General features: G+C 51.1%; 1 protein-coding gene across 3 annotated transcripts in view; it reads right to left on the bottom strand.

Annotated features, from left to right (window-relative positions):
- Positions 1–245: 245 nt before the first annotated feature.
- DEPDC5 (DEP domain containing 5, GATOR1 subcomplex subunit) overlaps positions 246–24,348 on the bottom strand; it is a 93,308-nt gene continuing 69,205 nt past the window's right edge. For all 3 annotated transcript variants that reach the window (XM_082667208.1, XM_082667207.1, XM_082667209.1), the window contains 10 exons: positions 19,646–19,800; positions 17,357–17,434; positions 16,754–16,886; positions 15,551–15,659; positions 13,953–14,177; positions 9,218–9,387; positions 5,931–6,102; positions 3,096–3,156; positions 1,054–1,136; positions 246–907 (listed from right to left, as the gene is read on the bottom strand). In XM_082667208.1, the coding sequence (XP_082523334.1) occupies positions 615–907; positions 1,054–1,136; positions 3,096–3,156; positions 5,931–6,102; positions 9,218–9,387; positions 13,953–14,177; positions 15,551–15,659; positions 16,754–16,886; positions 17,357–17,434; positions 19,646–19,800 (1,479 nt within the window). In that variant the 3' untranslated portion in view covers positions 246–614. The remainder of the gene's footprint in view (positions 908–1,053; positions 1,137–3,095; positions 3,157–5,930; positions 6,103–9,217; positions 9,388–13,952; positions 14,178–15,550; positions 15,660–16,753; positions 16,887–17,356; positions 17,435–19,645; positions 19,801–24,348) is intronic.

The following is a 24,348-nucleotide window of genomic DNA, read 5'->3' as shown; positions in this document are numbered from 1 at the left end:
AACCAGGCCCGCGGGATCCCAGCACCTCGTCCTGTCTGCTCATGAGGCCTGCCCGGAACTCTCTTCTCCTGCCCGAGGGCCCGTGAAGAGAAACCTTTCAGTAAACTCACAGCCAGACCCCCAAGTGAATTCTGGAGTCCTCCCCAGCGTCTGTGGCCGCCTCATCGGCCTCCAGGGCCCCAGCGGCAGGGCACGACTGCCCAGCCGAAGACAGGATTGCTGCTGCCCGGTACCAGGCTGGGGACAGAGATGCCACACGGGCCAGTTTATTCCTGTTACTGCTCTGTACAGGTATATACAGTTGGTGTGAGCCTATGGTACATTATTTCACAAAGTTATCTTACATCCTGTGCACACTCCTCCTGGGCGAGAAGTACCTGCGGGCGGTGGAGGAAAGGACGCTCACGGGAGCCACTCTGTTGCTGAGGACGTGCACGGGGGCGCCCTCCCACCTGCTCCCGGGTGCCGGAGGCTTCCGCAGTCTTTCTCCTGGAGCGGATAGAGGCTGGCGGGGGCCAAGCAGCACCCACAGCCCCCACCACCCCAGCCTGCCTGACCCCACCGAGTACCATCAGCAGCAGGACAGTATCCCCCGGCCCCTCGCCCCCCGCCCATCACGGGGCGCTGGCGTGCATCTTCTCCAGGCAGCTCGTCCAGAAGGTCACCAGCCGGTTGTCACGGTTGACGCAGAAGTCCGTGAAGTCCTTCAGCAGCCGGTCAGCAAACCTCTCGTCGCCGGTGGCGCTGGAGCGCCAGGTCTTGGTCAGCATGGTGTTGTAGGCCCAGCTGTAGCCCACCCTCTCCTCGCAGAACAGGCTCTGGCTGGCGGAGCTGGTGGAGTTGCGGCGCCGCCGTGGCTGCCCCGAGAACTTGCGCTTGGAGTAGGGCAGCTGCAGGAACACCGTGCCTGTGGGGACAGGGGCCAGGTCACAGCTCCGGGAAGGAGGGAGGGAGGGTGCCCGGGCCAGCCCCCCGCCCCCACTCTGGGGCTCCCGGTCCTACCTCGGCCGCCCCAGACCCCGCCCCGTCCACACTGCGCCTGGAGCGCCTCACCTGTGACGTGGATGTACTGAGGCTTGGTCTCAGCAGGGAAGTTGAAAGCAGAGGCAGAATATTTATCTTGAACAAACCCAAATCTAAGGGAAGGACAGGGAGACAGGCCGATGAGGGCCCCCTGGGCTACAGGGACATGGCGGGGGGGGGCGGGGGGGCGTGCTGGGGGGAGCGAGAGTGTGGCTAACACGACTCTCCGACGGCCATGGGATCTGGAAAGTCTCTTTCAGGTGGAACATTCAGGCTGCTCCTCACTGTCCTCACCACTTCCCACCATCCCGGCCCCCTTTCCTCTCTGGTGCTGAGAGCCTCTCACCTGCCCAGCTCTCCCTCCTCCAGCCTTCATCTCCACCCAGCCACCCCCCACTCCATCGCATCAGCCCTCCCCCCTGCGCCCACCCCCAAGACTGTCAGCTCCCCCGGGGAAGGCCCTTATCTTAACTCTGCTGAGCCAGGCCCCTCTCCCCTTCCTCTCAGTTCTCCCACACTAAGCACACAGTAGTTCTCAATAAAGGTTTTGCATTGAGAAATATCATAACTGGAGTCCTTTCCTTAAGACGAGGAAAGCTAGGGCCCTGCCTCGCTGTGTTCTGGAAACAGGCATCCATGGCTTGTTCTATTCCTGGTTTTTTAATTTCCACAAAGCGCATGTATTACACTTTACCTGCTAAGTGCTGTAAAGGATGCATTGGCAGATATGGCCCCTGCCCTGAGTCTGAGGGGTTTATGTAATGAAGCCTGTGATGAGGCAGAACTATAGCAGGGAAAACCCTGTCTCCCTTCCTGGACTGAGCTCCAGGGAGGTGCTGTGTTGCATCCTCTACAGAAGCTGCTGGCTTTACACGGGCACTTGATAATTATTTACTGAAGAACATGTGAAGTCAGACGCATAAACAGATCGGCTGATGGGCACTGCCAGCTCATCACTGTCAGCTGGTTCTAGCACATGCAGGAACGGCTCTGGAGTCTGCCCTTCTTCCTCTCTACTTTCCGATCAAGGCTCTCTATTTACTCAGCGTGGATCAGCAGGACCTGCTGACAAACTCGTCTTCCTCATAATAACTACTATCTCCTGGGGCCCTACTAGGTGCTGGGAACGTCAGGGAACCCTCCCAACAAACCCGGTGAAGGGGGAGAACTCGAAGGCAAAGCACCTCACGGTTCCTCAGCCAGATGCCGGTGGAGGCCGAGGTGAACCAGGCCTGTCCGCTTCCCACATCAAAGTCCTTTCCCACCTACCTCTTCATTGACCGCCCCAAATTGCACCCCCTCCTACTGGACGGAGGAAGTCAGGTGCCCTGGCATTCATTTCACAGCCTTTACCAAGCATTGAAGAAAAGGGCTGAGTAAGGTCTAAGGCAGGCCTGGGCCAGCTTGGGTGGGGGAGGCTGAAGAGTCCGGACTTTATCCTGCGGTTGGTGGGGGGCTGTGCACGGAGGGGGGTGTGCCAGGTGGGGCGGGGACAGCTGAAGGCGCCTGAACAAGATGATATGACACTGAAGCAGGCACAGGAGGCTCTGATTTTCTATGAATAACACAAGGCAGCAACCGGACACTGAGTTAGTGATGTTCTAGAGACCCAGCTGGACCGGCCTGGGGGATACAGCTAAGCCTAGGAAAGGCTCTCCCTGGTATACATATTAGGTACCAGTAAATATCTACTGAACGTATCTATTGCTTTTTAACCATTCATTGTCTTCTCAACATGTGTCAAGAGGCTCCTGACAGATTCTACAGTTTTTCACCTCCTGGAGAGTTTGGCTCCAGGTCCTGTAGGAGGCTGAGGAGAGAGCTCTCTGCTCTCCTACAAACTGGAAGAAGAGGGAAGCAAGTCTGAAAAACTACAGCTCCAGGAACCGGACAGGTGGTGCTCATCTCTGAAACCAAGGCAGAGGGACTAGTCGGAGATAAGCAGTGAATCTGTCACTGGTGGACTGGGTCCATCTCCCCAGAAAGGGAATGAACTGGGCTTCGCTGTGGTAACTGCTATTTGAGACAAACACTGATGCCTCCCCATGCTTCCCTCTTGCTAAGGGACAAACCTGTGTGCAATGGCTTCCTGGAAAAGGTGCATTCGGTCCCAGTATGTTTCTGGTTCAAAGCCTAAAAGGAAAAAAGAGTAAATGCCGAGTTGTGATTCCAAGATTTGCAAATCTCCCTGGGTCCAGCCTTGGGTATCCTTCACTACTCTTGGCAATGCTCCCCCCTTGAGCCTGAGCTCTGCTTTTTCACACCACCTGCTTTCAGAAAGACCAGCCTCCACCCCAAGGAGGGATATCCTAAAGACAGTGACAGCCCTCAAGCTTCATCAGGGTCTAGAAAGGAGAGGAATATGAGTCCTCAGCGACCCGTGTGAGCTACTAGAACTTGGTATAAGACTCATTCTAATGACCGTCTGTGCCAAAAGCGGAAAGGAGCAGGATATTAAAATACAACCAAGAGATAAGCTTGAAATGAATGTCATTTGCTTCTAAGGAGAAAACAAAAATCCCAATCTTCCATTTTAGGGGTGGGGAAATTGAAGCAAATCAATATAAAATGATTTTTGGAAATGTGATCAGCTGGGGAGGGGAGGGGAGGGGAGGGGGCAGGGCAGGTGAGTGCCCGCCCCCACCGCCCACTTCGTGCTCCAGCCTGGCTGGTGTGAGGACAGGAGCAGGGTGAGGAGGTGGCAGGGCTGAGGCAGCTGTCACACAGCAGAGGCAACAGGCCGGGGCTGCTCTCGGGATCAAGGTGTGGAGGGCTGGGGCAGCAACCACATGAGACCTCGTCCCAGAGGCCAGGGGTGCCTGCAGGGGCTTTGTTGCTCTTTCTGTATTTGGAATTTTATATCTAGGTTAGATTTGAGGATTCTGGGTAACCAAAGAGCAGAAAAGAGAAAAGACTTTGGCTTTAACAGATAAAAACAGACAGTGTATTCTTGTCAGATTTTTAAGATTTTGAATTCCCTATTATCAGAACGGGAGATAACAGGAAGAGAGGTGGCACAGAAGCAAGAAAATTGATTTTTAGATTCAAGTCCTTATTCCTTTCAACTAGGACTCCTTTCGTTCAGCTGTAACCATGGCAACCAACAGGGGATGCTGGTCTTGAAGACTGGGTTACGACTGGCAGGGAAAACCATCGGTTCACACAGAAATGTCCTCCAGTGCCAGCCCTGCGAGCACCCCTGCGCTGTTACAGCGAAGGTGGAAAACCCCAGAAGAGTCTTTGGGTGGTATGGGGGGAGATCTCGCCTTCCCCTCAACATGTTAAAAACAGCAGTAGGAGGCGGTGCCTGGCTTAAAGTCATCAGATGCAGACATAATCACCTGCCATTTCAGGACGGCAAAAAACAGTCCCCCCTCGGCCACACCATGAGGGTAAATGAGAATGTGTGTGTGTGGGGGGGTTGGGGGGTGCTTTGTAAACCCTAAAGATCCCAGGATCTTCAGCCTCCAGGGGCCGGGGGGCTCACCTGGAACCCCAACTATCACTTAAAACACTGTGTCTATACACAAATGTCTTCCAAGATGTAAAGAATGTACAGGTGGGCCTTTGGAACAAAAGCTCTTTGCACCCCGGGGGTGGGGGGGCCGTTTCTCTGCCACCAAACACAGCACAGACTCATAAGAACTCAGGAAAAAGCATCTCCTTCACCTCAAAAGTTTTTTTCTCCACACTGATAATTTCTACGCCTGAGAGTCTACAGGGCTCTGACACACCAGCAGCAACTCTAGCTTTTCGTTATAAAAAGATCATCCATGAGCTCATGGGGTGCTTTGTAGGAGCTAATTACATGCTCACTGAAATGAGTGCTTGGTGATGAAAAGTCCATGCTGTGTGAAGTCAGCTCATCCCTCCATCTGTCTATACCTGCCCTCAGAGTCTGGTAGACGAGGGTGGAGCAGCGGGTGGGGTTGGCCCCATGGTCTCCATTCCGGGGAAGCACTCTGAGGGGGTCCCGCGTCCTCCAGGTGCTGACGCATCTCAGCTTTGCACAACAGCACACTGTGTCCTGTTTTTGCTTTCAATGCCTCCCATTTCTGGCCTTTATTCGTGGAGCAGCAGATCCAAGCCTCCAGTGAGGATCAGATTCCTGCCGCCCAAACCAGTAAGGCTGGAGCAGAGAGAGGAGGGTGTAGGGAGAAGCCTGGTGCTGCTCGAGATTTACAGAGCACAGCGCCCTCTCCCACCCACCGTCCCCTCCAGGCCTTACGAGGGTCTTCTTGAGCTAGTGAGGCAGCTCTGGTCACCCCCATTTCAGGAATAAGGCATTTGAGGCTCAGAGACATTAAGTGACTTGCCCAGGGTTGCTCAGCCACTAAGTGAAGAATCAGGATTGAAACTCTGGCCCCAGCACTTCCCTGGTGGCGCAGTGGTTGGGAATCTGCCTTCCAGTGCATGGGACACGGGTTCGAGCCCTGGTCCAGGAGGATCCCACATGCCATGGAGAAACTAGGCCCGTGTGCCACAAATACTAAGCCCGTACTCTGGAGCCCACGAGCAACAACTACTGAGCCTGAGTGACACAACTACTGCAGCCTGCGTGCCTAGAGCCTGTGCTCCGCAACAAGGAGGGACCACCGCAATGAGAAGCCCGCACACTGCAACGAAGAGTAGCCCCCGCTCGCCACAACTGGAGAAAGCCCGCGCGCAGCAACGAAGACCCAACGTGGCCAATAAATAAATAAATTTATAAAAAACAAACAAACAAAATCCTCTAGCCCCCTGACTACAAGGCTCCTTCTTTTCACTGGCCCGTGAAAAGCTGGCCTCCATTTTACCAAATTGAAAAAAAAAAAAAAAAAAAAGCTGGCCTCCAGGCGCCTCGAGAGGCGACCCTGGGGGAAGGGTCTACGTGGGTAACAGGCCCTCCGGAGAGGGGTGTCTCTTACTGTCAAACAGGTGCTCGCTGCCCTCCTTGAGCAGGCAGCTGATGTTGAGTGGGATGAAGAGCTGGGCCCGGAGCGGGTCGCCGTACAGGTAACTGGGCAGCGCAAAGGGACCCTCCAAAACCGGCACCAACAAAAAGCCACAGGAGGTGGCCTTGCGATGCCAACCTTGGACCTGGTGGGAAGCACAGAAACACACAGCGTCACCTCCAAGTTCATTCTGACAAGAGAAGTAACTTCCTGAGGAGTGAAGCCACCCGAGTGATGGCCTGCGTATTGATCCACAGGTTCACTGATTAATGTCCACCGGCTCCAGACCCGCCCTGGGAGGAGGAAACACAGTTGAACCTCCTGTGAATCCTTGGAAGACCGGGAGGTAAGCGCATGGCTCCTCACAGCCTGAGTTTCTGCAACTTCAGGGGCTCTTTCGGGAGGAACAGGCTAGAGAGAGCTATGTCCTGCCTCTTCTTGCTCCATAGGATGTTGGAGGAAAGTCACAGGATATAGGTTAAGTCCTTCTAATTTTGTCCTTTATCAAAAATTTACTAAGTCCAAAGTATCAAATAGGAAAACAATCCACTCAGGCTGGCTGAGAGAGATAAGACGCGGGCTGCAAGATGATCATGGTGGCCTCTGGCCAAAAGTGACAAGCGCTGACCTCGCAGAATGAGAGCTGCTCTCTGCAAGCTCCCAAACGCCATCTGTCTGAAGACTGACCGAGAATAAAAGTTACTGGGGCTTAACGACAAACCTCCCCACTCTTAGCTTTTCTCCCAGGAACACTCCTAACCATGACCAAAACACCAAGGTCTCTGTTTGACCAAGTAATTTCTAAGGCTTATGTAATATTTATCTAAATAAAATGTGGTTTATAACAAATGTGGACATGGCCTTAAAATAATAATTAACCTACACTCGAGATTCTTAAAAACTTAATAAAATCATGATAAAAATGAGCAGCTTTCAGTGGGTTTTACATGAATTGATGTGCAAAGTGTACTTTTTAAAAGATAGATGCTAAACTCCTCTGAGGAAATAAATACTCTTCTTCCCGCCAAATTATAACTGTATCTCTGTGTGTGTGTGTGTGTGCGCGTGTGTGAGTGAGAGAGAACACTGTGGCTGTGTGGTTCTGAGACAGTGTCACCTGGTGGGGCTTCTGAGGAGGACGCTATCGCACTGGGCCAGAGGGTTAGTTCTGGCTGGAGGGAGTGGTCATCCCAGCGCTGACCCGCTGGGGAAGAGCTGGTGTCCCCTGCAAGCTGAGCGGAATGGGCAGCTGGGCGTCTTTTTTGATTTGGACCTTAACAATGTTCCCTGGATGGGAGTGTCTCCATGGGAGGGGTCCTCAAAGACAGTAATGCCATTTGGAGGCAGACAGGGGTTGGGCAGACAGAGACGTAGACCAATCTCTTCCACGTCTTATAGGGATAAAACTAGGCTTTTGAGCCCCGGACAAAAAAACCTGTACGTTGCCAGCCGACGCTGTGCTCCTTTCCCTTTGGTCATCTCCTAGGCTCTTCCAAACTCTTTTTGAACTTTCCAGCTGCTTTCAGCTGTGCAATGAGATGTTTGGACCAGTGTTGGAGGGGCGTGGGATTCAGTTGAAGCCACAGAGAAATACTCTTTGGGGCTGAAGGAGAGAGCATATAAAAAAGGGTAGGAGACCATAAAGATGGCTCACGAAGGCTCCTGGAAGACACTGACAGCTCGGCTAAGGAGCATTTATTTTAGACACACAGCCTGGGATGGGGGGTGGCCAGGAGCAATGAGTGACCTGATGAGGCAGCTGGACCACGGTGGACGAGAAGCAGAAACAGTCAGGAGACCAACTGAAACAGGGCTTCTCAGCTTTGGCACTTGAGACACTGGGGCTGGGGGATTCTTTGCCGTAGAGGCTGTGTTGTGCTCTGTGCTATAGGATGATGGGCTACATCCCTGGTCTCCCCACCACCCGCTAGACCCCAGGGGCACCCCCACCATTTGGGGCAAGTAAAAATGTCTCCAGATATGCCAAATGCTCCTAACAGGTCACAACCACACACCTCCCCCACCCCTGTAGAGAACCAGTTAATAGCAGTGATATTCACGAACAGAGGATTGTGTAGATAAACTATGATACAAACAAGCAACAGAGTATTCTGCAGCCCTTAAAAATAATGAGGCAATGTCTTCCAAATTGAGCTGATGTAGTGTGTTCTTGGTTACCAAAATACTCAGGTAGCTTTGGAAATTTGAAATGGTAAATATTCATGATGTATAAAAAAAACATGATACAGGGACTTCCCTGGTGGTCCAGTGGTTAAGAGTCTGTGCTTCCACTGCAGGGGGCGCTGGTTCGATCCCTGGTTGGAGAAGTAAGATCTCGCATGCCACACGGTGCAGCCCAACAAAAACAAAACACATGATACATAACTATAGAATCTTAATTACATAAAAATGGATGCTTAGTTGCATAGATACATAAACGGGACCTAGAAGGACGTGTCAGACTCTAAAATACTTGTGATTACGGATGACTTTGATTTTTTACTTCTTGTGTTTTTTAGTTTCCTATTACGCACATGTTAACTTTTAAGAAACAAATGTTATTTTAAAAACTTTCCCCCCAAATGAGGCAAAACAAATTAAAAAACAACTACAGCGAAGCCGACTTATTTATATTGATACAGAAGATATATAGATGATAGGAAAAGCACAACATGAATAGTAAATATTCTGAGCTACTATGTCTGTTAAAAAAAAAAAAAAAAAGTAAAAGTAACAGGGCCTCTATATGCACAGAATCTCTCTCCAAGTACCAGCAAAGTGGCAGGGCAGTAGATGGAAGTCCCAGGGAACAGGGTGAGGGTGGGAGAGAGGGTTACATTCTGCTCTGCACCAGTGATTCTCAGCTGGGGGCAATGCCTCCCCTCCCTGGGGACACAGCAATATCTGGAGACATTTTTGGTTGTCACAGGAGGGTATGCTACTGGTATTTGGTGGGTAGAGGCCAGGGATGTTGTTCAACATCCTACAATGCACAGGCCAGGCCCCCCCATGACAGAACCATCGGCCCTACGTGTCAGTAGCACACCAAGGGTCAGAAACCCTGATCTACACACCCTTTTCGACTGTTTGAATTTTTCACTATGCTTAATTTTTTGAAAGAGGCTAATCCAACGGTCCACGTGAAGGTAATAGGAGCCTGAAGTGAAAACCATTTTTTGAGTGACGTGAATCTCTACCGAGCACCTGCGCGCCCGTCTGCCAGGTGAGCCCAGGCCTGACCGCACATAAGGGGGTCTCACCATCTCAAAGAGCACAGCGGCGGTCACCGCCATCCAGTGCAGCTTGATCTCGAAGGCCGCGTTCAGTGAGAAGTTGCCGTGGTAGTAACAGCTGCACCACTCCAGTCGGTCTGTGCGGTTGTTCACATCCACGTCCAGGGTCACGGTCCTCTGCTCTGGGACAGTGGCAGCTACATGGCAGGGGGGGAGGTTGGTGGCCGGGGGGAGGGAAAGGAAGGCAGGGGGTGAGGAGGAAGAGAAAACAACTGAGCATCCAGATGTGAAACTGCAGATTCCAGATGCTTCCTGGAAATCAGCTAGTCCAGGGCTCGGCAAATGCTTTCCATAAATGTCCACGTAGTAAATATTTTAGGTTTTGCAGGCTACAAGGCCTCTGTTTCAACTATTCAATGCTGCCGTTACAGTGCAAAAGCAGCCTCAGGTTTACCTAAACGAGTGGGCGCAGCTGTGTTCCAGTAAAACTTTACAAAAACAAATGGATTTTTAGGGCAGTCAGGCTACTCTGTGTGATACAATAATGGTGAATACATGTCATTATACATTTGTCAAAACCCATAAAATGCACAGCACCAAGACTGAACCCTAAGGGAAACCATGGGCTTTGGGTGATAATGATGTGTCAGTGTAGGGTTGTCGATTGTAACAAGTATCCCACTCCAGTGGTGACGCTGATAGCAGGGGAGGCTGTGCATGTGTGCAGGTTGTGCGGGGCGGGGCAGGGAGTATATGGAAACTGTACTTTCTGCTCAGTTTTGCTGTGAACCTGAAAGTGCTCTAAAAATAAAGTTTATTATAAAACAAACAAATGAACAAACAGGTGACAGGCCAGATGTGGCTGGTTAAACCATAGTTCGCTTCCCCTAATCTAATCCAATTCCTGATTTACAGATGAGGAAACAGCAACCCATGGAGGAAAAACGTCTTGGCCAAGATCAGAGTCAGAACCTCAGCCAGGCTGAGCCCCAGATCTTCCAATTCCAGTGACCACGAAGGGACATGATGGGACACACAACCCGGACCACAGCGAGGAGAAGGTCTTGCTTTTCTGGTTTCAACCCAGGAAGGCAATAGTTCTATAATTGTTTCTCAAGAAATGAAAACTCTTAATGAAGGCTAACGCTCTGTCCCAACAACCGTGTGCTGCCCAAGGATGTCAGGTCAGTGCCAAAGTGGCTCATCCAATCTGGGCTCCTGCTCAGAAATCCTTCTCAACCAAGACAGGGGTGTTTTAGAGACGGGTCAGACTGTCAAGTTCCTGACCAGACTAAAGGCCCAAAGCGGGCTCAGAAGTAAGAAGATTAGGGCTCTGCTCCACCTGGCTGGGCACTGCCACACATGGGGCTTCCGCAAACTACGATCGGACCCTCTTTCTCCCCTGCCCCCTTGAATCCAGTGACATTTCTCTGCGGCAGTCAGCTTAGTTCTGGGTTCTGCAGGTAGAAGCCCCGAGTGGCTTTTATCACACACAAGTAACAGCTCTTAAGTCAGCAATTTGAATGAACTTGTGCTGGGGGGGCAGTGGAGCTGCCGCTCGGACGCTGAACGGGACCTGGGCAGACCAACACTCAGCTGCGAGGTACACAGCTTGTCATTCTCTCAAAACCAGAACGTGCAAAAAAAAAAAAAAAACCAGAACGTGCAAAGTGGGAGACACTGTCGACTTGGACTGGGAAGACCTAAGCCCTGCTGTCCAAGCCCTGCGCCCCTGAGAACATTGCTCCACCCCTCCTGGTTTGGCTCCTCGTCTGCAAACTGAGAGGGCGCCCGTCCAGCTGCTCTGCAGAGAAGAGGGGAGGGTCAAGTGAAACATGGATGAGAAGGGCTCTCGGACTTCCCTCCTGCCTTCTCCTCTGGCCACCCTCCCTTGTGACTCTCCTCCTTTCCTCCTCCTCCTGTTATTCCTTCCTCCCAGTTTAAGCCACGGGCTTATCACCACTGCTCCATCAGAGGTCTGCCTAAGACTCCCATGGACGCTGCTTAAGCCTAAAGAACTAGGTGGCTCTGGTGCTAAAAGTCTCATCAGAACGAGTTTCTGTCTCTGCCTCGTGTTCCTGACGCCTGACACCGCCAGAGGAACCCTTTACTGAACAGCCCAAACTCAAGGAAGGAAGTTTGCTCTCTGGGCTTGGACAGTGTGTTCTCTGTAGGTGAAAAGCCCCGGTCACAAAAGAAAGGGCACTCAGAAAACACCAGCAGTGACCTTGCACATGTCTCCTCTCCCATGTGGCACGTCAAGTTCAGAACAGGCTGGTCTGAGGAAGCCAGAGGAAGCGCACTGTTCAGCCTAGTGGTTACGGGCTCAAGATACCACTGGCTTCACTCCTCAGTAGGGGAGGTGACAGTGCAGACGCTGTGGGCTGAGGATGCTGACAATGGTGTGAGTCCAGCTGAGGTGCAGCCCCTGGCCAATTCTCTGCATCTCTTCTCGACTTCCATGAGGACCGGCTTGTTCCCCTTGGGATAGGGAGATATAGCGAGGCCAGTGAATAAGGACAAACCCAGGCTGAGCATCCTTCACCCGTGTCACAGAGACGGGTTGTCAAAGACCTGAGGAGGGGATCGGTGTCACAGGAGGAGAAAGAACAGCATCTCAGGGAGGGGAGTGAAGGTAAAGGTAACAACCAGCTCTGCCCACCGACAGAACGAGCAATCTCAGGAGTGAGTGCCACGTGGGTGGGAGTTTTCAAAGAGCGGCTGGCTCCCCACTCCTCAGGGCTGCTGTGGAAGACATTCAAACATCAGGGTTTGGACCGAGGTGCCCTACAGCCCCTTCTGAGCCTGAGATCCGGTGGGCTGCAAGAGAAGGCTGAGAAGTAAAAGGCGTGGGACTGGCTCAAGGGATGCAGTGCTGCCTCTTCCGGGGTCTCGGATCCCCTGAGCTTCACGGCTCAGCGACACAAGATGACAGGGGTGGGGAAGTGGAGCCACCACAGACCAAGCCAGACAGGACCATGTGCCGCCGTCAGGCATTTCAAAACAGTTTTCTGCTGCTAACTTCCAACTGAGAATTAGGAATGTCTAAAAAGGAACACATCAAAATGAATGAACGAAAAAGGGAGCAGGTCATAAATGGTACAAAGGCCTTCTTCCCCTTCTATGTCATTTTGATTTTTTTCTGAGAAAAATACTCAACACTACAGATAGACCAATTTCACTTAAGTAAACAATACAGTAAAAGTCTATATTCTAACCTGAAAAAATGCTGGGAAGAAGGATCTCATGTCCTAACACAGAGGTGGGAGGGGTGTTACTGGAGAGAAGTAGCTGTAATAATGCCGTGTTGGGTTTAAAAGGAAAAGAAACCCACTTCCTGTGGGAGGGGTGGTGGGAAAGGAAGCTGATGGAGTAAAATTCCACTATAACAATCATGGGAGCCATTGAAAACCTAGTAAGTGGATGTTTTCCCAGAAAACATGCACATATGAAAGATTCTGCCTAGTTTCAGAACCACCGACCCTCCTGACACCCCTGTACAGGGTGAAGAATACCCCAGGTTGATAAACTACCCGCTGTAGACATAAATCTCTTTGCCCCTACTCTTCCTCTTTTTTGGACATATTTTCCCATATGCTTTTCCTTTTTGACCACACTTTTTGAAGTAACTAAGAACCAAAGCTAAACCAAATGACACAAATCTCATCCTGAGCTTCAGATGACGGCAGTCACGAGAGGGTTGTACCAGCGGCTGCGGGAGAAGACTTTGGAAATGAGGATGTCCCTAGAGAGACTGTCAAGATAGCCTCCAGAACCAAAATGATGACGCATTTCCCAGAAGCAGTAACCCTAACCAAGGGGTAAGTGCAGCACACGGGCTGGGACCCTGCACACACACCCGTGGAGACCTTGGTGAGAAGCAGTGGTCTGTCCCCTGCCTCTCGCACAAAGCACTGGCCACACTGGCCCTGAGCAACTCTGAGAATCTGGAAACTGTGACGACTTGTAGCGTTTCCATTCCACCAGCTAGGCAAGCATTCCAATTAGCCGGGCACTTCTGGGCTAACCAAGTAGAATGGGGAATTTCCCTGGAGTTCGGCCTATGTTACGTTTGCTTCCCTCCATCCAGAGGGTTTTGAGGGTCTCTCCAACCTGCCTTTGAGGGAAATCTCACGACGCCCTGCCTAGGGCACGCATTTTCTAAAGACGCTCACATCTCGACCCATCAGTCCGGTCCTTGAGAGCAGAGGTCACCACTGTTCAATAAGCAGGTGCTCACCCCATCTTAGGGCTGCAGGAACCGAGGAAGGGAAAGAAGAATCCCGGTGTGCATCCCTTGATGGGGTAAGCACATTTGGGGAGGGAGGGCAGAGAGGAGGGTCACGCACAGGGTGAGTGCCTGGAGTGGACACCTCTGAGGTCTTCTTCTTCTGAGGTCCTAGGATGTTGTAGTCATGGGACAGCCTCTGGCAAGAGCTAAACCAGCAGTGAGCACCAGCTCACGTCCCCTGTGTCCTGAGCCTCTTGGGAAAAGTGACCACACCGTCTGTCCTCTCCTATCCATAGAAGATTAGTGTCCTGCCCTGATCTGACAACTGCTGAGCCCTGTTGGTTTGTTGGGACAATGATGAGCTCGACCCACTAGGCTGGTGAAAGCCGCACAGGAGCCACGGTGCTAACAGTCACAGTGTGACAGCCACGGGGGCCCTAACCCTGGTTCCCGTGGCACCGCCCCTTTGGCTGCCCCTCTGCTCAGCCACCCGCCAGTGTGTCCCCGGGCTCCATCTGCTTGGGCACCTACCTAAAAGCGCAGCTGCCTGGCTCCGGCCCCCAAAGCTGCGGCTGAAGGAGCTGTGCCTGCTGGCGTAGGAGGCTGGCCGGCTGGGCAGCCAGGGCAACAGGAAGGCAGGGATCTCCGAGTGCAAGAGCTCCTCGGCCACGAAGGCCACCTCAAACCACTTGCGCTGGAAGCTGGCGAAGTCGTCCACCGCCGTCGTGTGCCAGGCAGTGGGCTGCTGCACGGCCACTGGGAAGGGCAGAGGGGAGGGGGAGCCCTCAGCACAAGCTCTCGTGTGCTCACCGGTTCACGCCCAACACGGGTGAACCTGAAAACACAACGCTAACGAGCCAGACACAAAAGACCACAGAGCGTGTGAGCCCGCTTGGGTGAAATGTCCAGAACAGGCCAGTCTTCAGAGACAGAAAGCTGACTGGTGGTGGCCAGGGCCTGGGGGAAGAGGAGTTTTGGAGGGAGCCCTAATGAGGACGGGGTTTCCTTTCAGGGCGATGGAAGAGGTCTGGAACTAGATAGAGGTGGTGGTTGCATGACACTTAGAATACTCCATGCCACTGCCTTTTAAAATGGTTAGTTTTGGGAACTCCTTGGTGGTCCAGTGGTTAGGACTCAGTGCTTTCACCGCAGTGGCCCAGCCAGATTCAACCAAGATCCCGCAAGCTGTGCCCCACGGCCAAAAAAAAAAAAAAAGCCAAATAAATAAATAACTAAAATGGTTAGTTTTATGTTATGCAACCTCTCCTTCAATTAAAAAAATATTTTATCCCCAGTTTCAGACCTCTAATTTCAGAGCATGTGACAGTAACTGGGGGTTTTTCACCTTGAAGGTAAGGTGGGTGTCTACTGGTCAAACTCAGAATTTAAGGGAAGAGGGGTGATGGACACACTTGGTGTCTACGAGGAAAAAACCTAGACGGATCCACTTCCAATACATGCTTGGATAAGAGCGCCAGTGAGTGGCACCAGCCGCTTCATCTGATGGAGTATTCCCGAAGCCCAGAGGCCGAGAAGCTGTCTGTCTGAAGGGTGGGAGTCACTCCCCTCCAAGGTCCCTGTGTGCTCGGGAGGGACTGGAGATGCTGGTCGGAACCCTGGGTGCCTGCAGCTCTGACCAGGCTGGAAATTGCTCCCCTTCTGGGAATTCCTTTTATTCATTAAAAAACAAAATACTTGAAATTTATCTTGGAAAGCTTGCTAGTCTTCCTGGAGGAAGAGATGGAGTCTGAAGGCCCAGCAAGTAAAAAGTGCTCTCAGTTAGATGAGAGCTGTCATGTTATACTCAGACCCACCTGCACTGGGTGGGGGTCGGGGGCGCCGTGAGTAAAAACAGTGACCAGCAAATGAGCCGCGGGCATTTCCTCATCATTTGCCTCAGCCTCTTTTAGGCTTATCTTCCATCCACACTGTGCTCACCAAGAATGTACTGTGGCTTTAAGAAACCCTTTGTCACTCTGGTGATGCTCAAAGTAAGTACAGATGCTCAAGGAGGCTGACGGATCCGTCAACTTAGGGGACAGCATCACACGAGGAGCTCGAGAAGCACCGTCATTTAACGGAGCATGTCACCAGGAAACACCTGCCCCACGGGCAACAGTTCGCCTCACCTCGCTCAGGCTCTCTGTCCATCACTATCTTGTAGAAATAGAAGCCATATATGAAGGTCCGCCAGACTTCACCAGAGGCGTGTGTGATGAGCTGCTCTTCCAGCATTTTCTAGAAGGAGAGACAACGAAGCTCTGAAATTCCTGCAGGGGAACATCTCAGAGGTGCAGCCCTCAAACCCCACTCTCCACCCCCATCAGCGGTGACGACTGCGCTGTGTTAAATGCTGTGCCTGGTGTAAATTATATTATAAAATGCAAATGCATAATACAGTATCATCAGATATTTCAAACATACAGAGAAGTATAAAGAAAATCCAGGTCATGCCATCAGCTAAATTCAACTAATTTAACTTTTTGCTATACAGACTTCAGAGATTTTTGTTTAAAAAAAAAAAACATCTCGGGAATTCCCTGGCAGTCCAGTGGTTAGGACTTTCACTGCCGAGGGTGTGGGTGCGATCCCTGGTCGGGGAACTAAGATCCCGCAAGCTGTGCAGCGTGGCCAAATAAAATAAAAATTAAAAAATCTCTATGGAGTCTCCCATGTCTCACTCCCCTTCCTCTCTCTCCAGAAATAAATGGTTAGCGAAATGTAATTCTCATGCATGTTTTTAATAATTTTATTATATAGACAAGTATTGATCAAACAGCACTGATTCCCCATGGGGGCCTCTGTGTGGACAGTACGGTGTGAACCGACCTCTCCCTTTCCCCTTCTCTCGAGTTTAATTCCAGTTCAGAACAGTGTCATTAAATTCAGCGAGTGCTTGCTCAGTGCCTACCATGTGCCAAGCAACACGGCGGGCACTGGTGATGTGGAAACACACAGTAAGGGATGGCCTGCGCTCGGGGGGCCTGCTCAGGGCGGAGGACGAATGAGATGTGGACCCCACTCTGCTGTGCCCAGCGATCGACAGAGGATGCGCGGGGTGCCAGGAAGATGCTGAGGCAGAGGGAGGGCACTGCCTGAGGATCCTTCACAGAGACTCCCCCAAGGTTCAAAAGCACAGATTCTGCCCAAAACATTTCAGTTCCGGTGGCAGATTATGCCCGATGTTTAAGTCAAGGTAAAGTAGTGCCTTTCGAACCAAGACCTGCTCTATGATTCGTTGATCCCAGACAGGCCTCACACTGACTAAAAACAGACTCTTACTCCACCTGGTGACCTCATTACTGGCGAGGGCCCCCGCTCTGTGGTCTTACCTGCATGATGTCGATGGCCATGGCCTGCGTCTGCACCCCATCCACGTTGTTCACCAGCCAGTGTACCACTTCCGCACTGATGAAGCAGCACGGTGAGAGGCCCTTCTGCTCAGGGAGCAGCTGGACTCCTGTCCTGAGTTCCAAGGCGGCAACAAGCAGAAAGAGAAGGTAAAAAAGAAGGGACCCCCACTAAAACATTTGATATCTGAAGTGAGGATCCCCACAGCTCAATTTCTCCACATTAATCCTAGACTCAGAGAAATCCCTGTGACAGGACAAAAGAAGGTGTTACAGGGGAAAAGGAGAAGGGGGAGGAGAGAACCTGGCCTTCAGAGAACACCTATGCTTGTCGGGCGTTACACTGGGTAATTTACATGATTATTTCATTCAATCCTCACATCGATCCTGTGAATCAACCATTATAATCCCACTTTACAAACAAGGTAACAGAGGCTCAGAGAGGTCAAGTGACTCACCCAAGGTCTCACAGCTGCTGAGCGTAGTCAGGTATAAACCCACCAAACCACGCTGCCTGAGCACCACCCCAGCTTGGGCCATGGGATCCTCCCACCCCTGCACTCATTCATGAAAGAAGCCACTTACGAGGGGTGCTTCATGGCCTCCAGGATCTCCACCAGGGTGGAGGAGGACGTCAAGGAGCTGGCCGCCAACTGCTGAGAGCTGTAACACAGAGAAGCAGAGTGAAATTCCCGAGTCTTGACCCTCTTGCTTTGCTTCTTACAGAGCTGGAAACCAGGCTGATATGGACACTGAAGGCATTCAAGCAAATTCTGGACAGTTACATCCTGGAGATATCTCACAGGGGGGTTCCTGCTTCCAACATGTATACATTTAAAAAAAAAAAGGATTCAAAGTGGTTTTGTGTCCAAACTTGCTTCCTTTAATAAGCATCTCCCCTCTGAATAATACGTCAGGCTTGATCCCTTCCAAGAAATCTCTCTAGAAGAATGTTCTGGACCTTTCACACATCACATCATTTAATCTCACCAAAGAACGCTAGGTAACATGGTCAGAGCACAGGGGGCAGAATCCCAGGATCATCACCATCAGCTGGAGGGCCTCTGGTTTTTCTTGGCCTAAGTTTCCCCATCTGAAAACTGGGGATGATACTGTTCCTGTCTTCCAGGGTTGCTGTGAGGTTAGTGTGTGTAAAATACTGTGCATGGGACTGACACCCACAAAGTCCAAAACGGTAGACCATACTAAACACAGTGACAGTAACATCCACCCTTTGGAACTTGGAGATGTAAAAGGAGCTGGTGAAGGTCAGAGCTGGGAAGCGTCAGGGTCATCATTTGAATCCCGTCTGTCTGCTCCAGCGCCCAGATCTTTCCGTCACCTGCTGCCCGAGTTCTTCCTCGATGGTACTATGGTCCCTTAAAGATGCTTAATACTCAGCGACCGAGCCCAGATTACTGGGCATGGGACACACAGGGCCACCCATCACACCAAACCTGGGGCTTATCCGGAAGCTCCTTAAACCCCTCCCATTCCTCAGTCCCAGCCTCCTCTTCCTACTAGGCAGGTCCAGGACCCACTGGAGCATTTCAGAATCTCAGGGTTAAAGAAGACTTTAAAGATCCTGGAAGTGAACTAATGCCTGAGTCCTCGCGACAAGAGTCTGGACAGAGGCCGCTCCATTGTGTGAACATCTTCAGTGGCAGAACCAGCTGCTTGGGAGCTCTTTATCGTGAGGTGGAGTGTGTTCTCTGTAATTCAGTCATTGGTCCTGATTCGTGTTGTTTTTGGCCTCTCATCTCCAGCCTAAACATTCCCAGTTCCTCTTCCAAAAGCAGAAGAGAACCTGCCACGTGAGCAACGAGGAAGCAGAGAAGTGCACGCCTTTCCTGTGCCCTGGGCTGCCGGAGCCGAAGCGTCTGCCAGACTTGGCAGGGACGTGGGCCTGGGGAGACGACAGAGGCCAGACAAGGCCAGGCCTGCGGCTGCCTCCAAACTGACCACCTCTACCAGCCAGTATAGACGAGATGCAAGTAAATCCAGCACAGGATGTGTGACGTGCAAAGGAAACTGCGTGGCTGCTGATGGGGACCAGCCAGGTGAGCTGCCTCAGATGACCTTCTGCGCTCAGGTGAAAGGTCCAAAGTCATGTCTCTTAGACCATTTAGCTGAGGACCACTCAGTCAGTGCAGTGAGGGAACAAGAGCAGACTGGACAGAATTACGATAAACCAAACGCAGCTGGGAAGGATATAAAAAAGAAGTTTCTCAAATTTGACAACAGCATTAAAAGCTGGGCACTTCCTCCAGCAAATGAGCTCCAAGCAGCTTCTTTTCCCCCTGGTTATTCAGGAACAAGAAAAGAGCCACGGAGGGACTTCCCTGGCAGTCAAGTGGTTAGGACTCTGCGCTTCCACTGCAGGGGGCACGGTTTCCATACCTGGTTAGGGAACTAAAATCCCATATCCCACACAGCGCAGCCAAAATTAAAAAAAAAAGAAAGAAAAGAAAAGAGCCACATTGGGGCTCTTAATCGACCCATTCACTGTTCGTCCATTTCCTCAGGTGGCGTGGACTGACTGCACCTGACATAGGCAAGGCATCGGGCCATGGGCGCCCCGTGCAGCAGGACGGGTTCGCTCTGGGCCCCCTTCCCGAAGCCCACTCCTGCACAGTGCCTGATGCTTCTCTGTGTCTCTGCGGCAACCTCTTAGCTGTCCTGTGAGGAAGGCAGGGCACTGACCACTAGCCCTGTCGAAAGGTGCTGGTGAGGACCGACTGTCTGGGCTCCCAGATATAACTTGTGGCCGAGTCAGACCTTGGGCCTGGGATCCGGACCCCCGGCCTCTGCAGCCTTTGAGGTCAGACCAGCCTCACTGCCCAGGAGCATGAGTTTGGCCTTTCTGGGTCTCACCTGCTGTCACTGGAGTTTGCAGAGGGGAAGCCCTGTTCCCCTGAGCTCTGCGAGTTCCCAAAGGTCTGGCTGTTGCCTCTGTCCACGGACTGGCCTGTGCTCACCCCCAGACTGGTGCTGTCCGACATCGGGGTGGCCGTCTGGTCCACAGACACCTGTAGGAGATTTAAAAGTTAACACCAAAGGGAAAAAAAAAATCTTTCAGGCTATTCACACGCATGGTCCTACCCATTCCTCTCATTCCCAGTCCCCACTAGTCCCTGGTTGAGGAGCTAAAGGAGTCCAGGGACCACCCTGCTGGCGTGTGCCCCCTTCTATCGGAGCCAGTGGGGGGGGGGATTCCTGTGCCGCAAACTGAGGCCACGGGAGGCCAAGGTGCACAATGAACCCCTGGGACCAGGACCTGACTCAAACCACAAGATTTACACTAAAGAAAACCCCCACCAAGGGAGTAAAGAAGTCAACATCTTTCCTCAGGGCTGGGAGAAGGGAGAGAGCACGGTTAGAGACAAGCAGCTCTCCTGGCCCCCAGTCTTCCTCACTCGCGCCTGTCGCAGGTGGAGTCAGTCTTCCCATTTGCCCAGGTTCACAGCTCAGGTGCATCTGAAGCTCCCTTCTCCAGCTTCACCTCTAGAGGCCTCGTCCTGTGGCCTCCCGTCTGCCGACTCCCACGACCCCTCAGGCGTGCCTGCCCCACCGCCTGGCTCCCACTGACCCCCCCACCTCACACACACCCTACCTGTGAGCACTCCAGCTTCATCTTCCTAAAGGATAGCTCCAATCTCATCACTCCGTTACTGTGAAATCTTTCAAGACTCCCCACAAGCTACCGAACTGAGAACCGACTCGCGGCACCGGAGCTCTGGCTCAAACTGCCCCATCCACGCTCACCCACGGCTCTGTTTCCAGCCGAGTCAACCCTGTGTGTTTAAAACTGTCTGTGTGCCCCACCAACCTGCGACGCCCTTCCCCACCACCACAGGCTACAAACGCTGTGTTTCAAATGCTGCTCCCTTAGTGAAACATTCCCTGACTCACTCTGCCCCCATCCCCAAACAGAAACTGTCTCTCTACTTTGGGTCTCTGACCCCTGCCTGGGAGCTGCCAGGTTTTGCTTCATGTCATGGTTTTCTATCTGTCTCATTCCCTTTAAACGGCCTGGAGGGCAGGACTATGACCTGCCCACCTAGAGAGGCTGCACCCCACAGCAAACATCTGGAGAGAACAGCAAGCCTTCCAGAGCACTTCTGGAAAAATCTAAGACTCCTAGTCCCTCTTACATGGGGTTCTCGAGTACTTCCAGAATGGAGCCTTATATTATCAGATACTCTATTGGATGATGGAAAAATCACTCCTTCTAAAACAGGGAGTCTCGGGACTTCCCTGGTGGCGCAGTGGTTAAGACTCCACACTCCCAATGCAGGGGCCCCAGGTTTGATCCCTAGCCAGGGAACTAGATCCCACATGCATGCTGCAACTAAGAGTTCACATGCCACAACTAAGGACCTGGAGAACCACAAGTAAGGAACCCACCTGCTGCAACTAAGACACAGCTCAACCAAATGAATAAACAGTAAAAAATAATAATAATAAAATAAATAAAACAGGGCATCTCAACCACCGCATTATCGCCGTTAGGGGCCAGATAAGCCTTTGTTGTGGGGACCGTCCTGTGCATCCTCGGGTGCTGAGCAGCTCCCTGGCTCCTACTCACCAGATGCTAGTAATGACCCCCTTATCATCGCCCTCTGCTCCAGCTGTGACAAGTAAAAATGTTTCCAGGTATTACCAATCGTCCCCTAGGAGACAAAATCACCCCTGGTTCTAAAAGAACCAATTGGCTCTCCTACATCAGGTTCAATGAACTGCCAAAAAAAAAAAGGACCAATAAGTCTTTGCCAGCACCATAAATACTGAGAAATGCAGCAAGAAGCAGTTTGCAATTACCAGCTACCACCTGCCCCCAACCAGTAAGACTTAGGAATAGATGCTACACCGAAAAATTAAGTTAGAAGCTAACGGAGGGGACTAGACTCAGTTCTCAGGCACAGAAGCCTCTAGGTGCTGCCTCTCTGGTGGGGTCATCTCTCGTCTACTGCCCCTGAGAATTGCCCCACCAGCCTGAGCCAGGAAGTGGTTAAGAATTATCCTCTAAATCAGAAATTGGCAAATATTTTCTGTCAAGGACCAGATGGTAATTATTTTAGGCTTTGTGGGCTATAAAGCCTGTTGAAACTTATACAGTTTCTGTATAAGTGAAAAAGCACAAAAGCAGCCATCAATGATGTAAATGAAGGGGGTGTGGCTTTGTCCTGATAAAACTTTATTGACAAAAGCAGATGGTGGGCCAGATTTGCCCCACCCCTGCTCCATATCACACAACGTCCATGTTTCAAGAGGCTGCTCAGATGGGACTCCTCTGGTGGTCCAGTGGGTAAGACTCTGCACTCCCAATGCAGGGGGCCCAGGTTCAATCCCTGGTCGGGGAACTAGATCCCACATGCATGCCACAACTAAAAGCCTGCATGCTGCAACTAAACATGCCTCAATGAAGATCCTGTGTGCCACAACTAAGACCCAGTGCAGCCTATATAAACAAATATTTAAAAAATAAAAAAATAAAAAAGAGGCCACAGAGAAAGGCATTTTGCTCAGATCTTAATACCAGGAAAAGTTATGCTTCTCCCCAACAACTGGTTTGTCTTTATCTCATGACCACTCTGAATCCTGGAACAGATGTTTCCCACTTTTCTTTGGCTACCAGGAAGTGCAGAGCTGAATTTAGCAGGAAACTCTAAGTACGTTATAAGACCTTGTAGGATGTCCTGTCTTGTTTTTTCTTTTCCTGAATTTCCCCATCTAGTCACATTTTTATTCTGGAGGTTGCATTTATTTCCATAATCCACCCGAAGAAACTTTTTGGAATAAGACCAGTGGGAAAAGACAGACAAAGAGATGGACAGAACCGCCGTTGTCTCACACGGAGAGCTGAAAAGAGCCAATCAGAGGGAGGTGCTTGGTCTGGGATGGGTTTTGTCTTAGGAACCTCATTCAAAACCTTCCTTACAGAAGGACCCCATTAAACCTGTGCAGATGGGACCTTCCAGAGGTGAGTTTAATCTCCTGTCTCCTCTTTGGAGTAGGCTAGATTTAGTGACCTGCTTCCAGAGTATAGAAAGGGGAAACAGCAGCTTCACAGTGGAGACAGCTGGCAAGTACCACGTCACCAAGCGATGACGGTTCACGTCACCAATGATGTTGTGTGGACCTTGTGGACCTCCATGGGATGTGATGAGATGGGTACTTCACCTCTGAGGATTCTTTTCAAAAACCTATAACTCCCGTCTCGCCGTGAGAAAAACATCAAACCAACCCAGATTTGGAGACTTTCTACAGGATATCTGGCCAGGACTCCTCCAGACCATCAAGGTCATTTAAAAAAAAAAAAAAAAAAACCAACCCAAATAACAAGAAAAGACTGAGAAAATGTCACAGACCAGAGGAGACTGGGGAGACATGGCAGCTAAATGCAACATGGCGCCCTGGATTGGACCCTGGAACAGAGAGGACGTTCACAGAAAAACCAGTGAAATCCAAACAAAGTTTGGCACTTAGTTAATTAAACAAACAAACCAACAACCCTCAGCAGCAACACCAACCCCTTCTCCTCCCACCTTCCCACACGCCCAAAGCTGTGGGAGAAGCTGAGGGAGGGGGCTTTCCCAAGGACGCCTCTGAGATGAGCATTAACCACAACACGTGCCCGCATGGCCCCCAACCCCATGCCTGTCAGAGCCCTGCTTGCTCCTGCTGGAGGACAACCAGCCACCAGGACACAGCAGGACCCGCCAGCCCAGCCCTCAACTGTGCATTGAGGCCAGCGTCCCACCTGGAGACGAGGTGGGTTAAGCAGGCCTCCTGCCTCCAGCCACCCAGCACCATCCGGGCACAGAGAGGCCTCGTAAAAGCACTCATGACGGAATCCCATATACCTTGCAGAGCTGGAGAATAACCCCAGCCCCACAGCCAGGATGTTTTCCAGGGTTTATATCATCAGAGAAGGAAGGAATATCACCCCTCATCAAAACCCTCCCCTGAAGTTTGCGATTGACATGTACACACTGTTGTATTTAAAATAGATAACCAACAAGGACCTATTGTATAGCACAGGGAACTCTGCTCAATATTATGTAAACCTAAATGGGAAAAGAATTTGAAAAAGAATAGATACATGTATATGTATAACTGAATCACTTTGCTGTTCACCTGAAAGTAACACAACATTGTTAATCGGCTATACTTCAATATAAAATAAAATGTTAAATAAACAAACAAAAAAAAACCCCCAAAAAACAAACTTCCCCTGCCCTCATGGTGCTCACCCTCTGGGGGTGAGGAGGGGGGAACAGACATCAAACAAGCAACAACCACAGGGTGTCGTGTTCATCCCTGTATCTCCCACGGCACTCAGCACAGCTCAATTTAATTTCATGTCAGTACAGAGCGCTCCCTTACTACATCTTACACGGGATCATTTTTTTTTTTAATGGTGGGTAACATAAACTCCTCATCTCTGTTTGCTGTTTCCAATTCCAGGAACTTATCCACTTCTGTTCTTCCGGTGAACTCCACCACGTGAACCTGTGTGGAGTATTATAGGATGTCTAAAACAATTCTCTCCCGCTCTGTTGATTTATCTTAGG

The sequence above is a fragment of the Grampus griseus genome, assembly GCF_964374135.1.
Source record: "Grampus griseus genome assembly, chromosome: 12".
NCBI lineage: Eukaryota > Metazoa > Chordata > Mammalia > Artiodactyla > Delphinidae > Grampus > Grampus griseus.
Note: the sequence above shows the minus strand (reverse complement) of the source record. Positions and strands in the feature narration are given on the sequence as shown.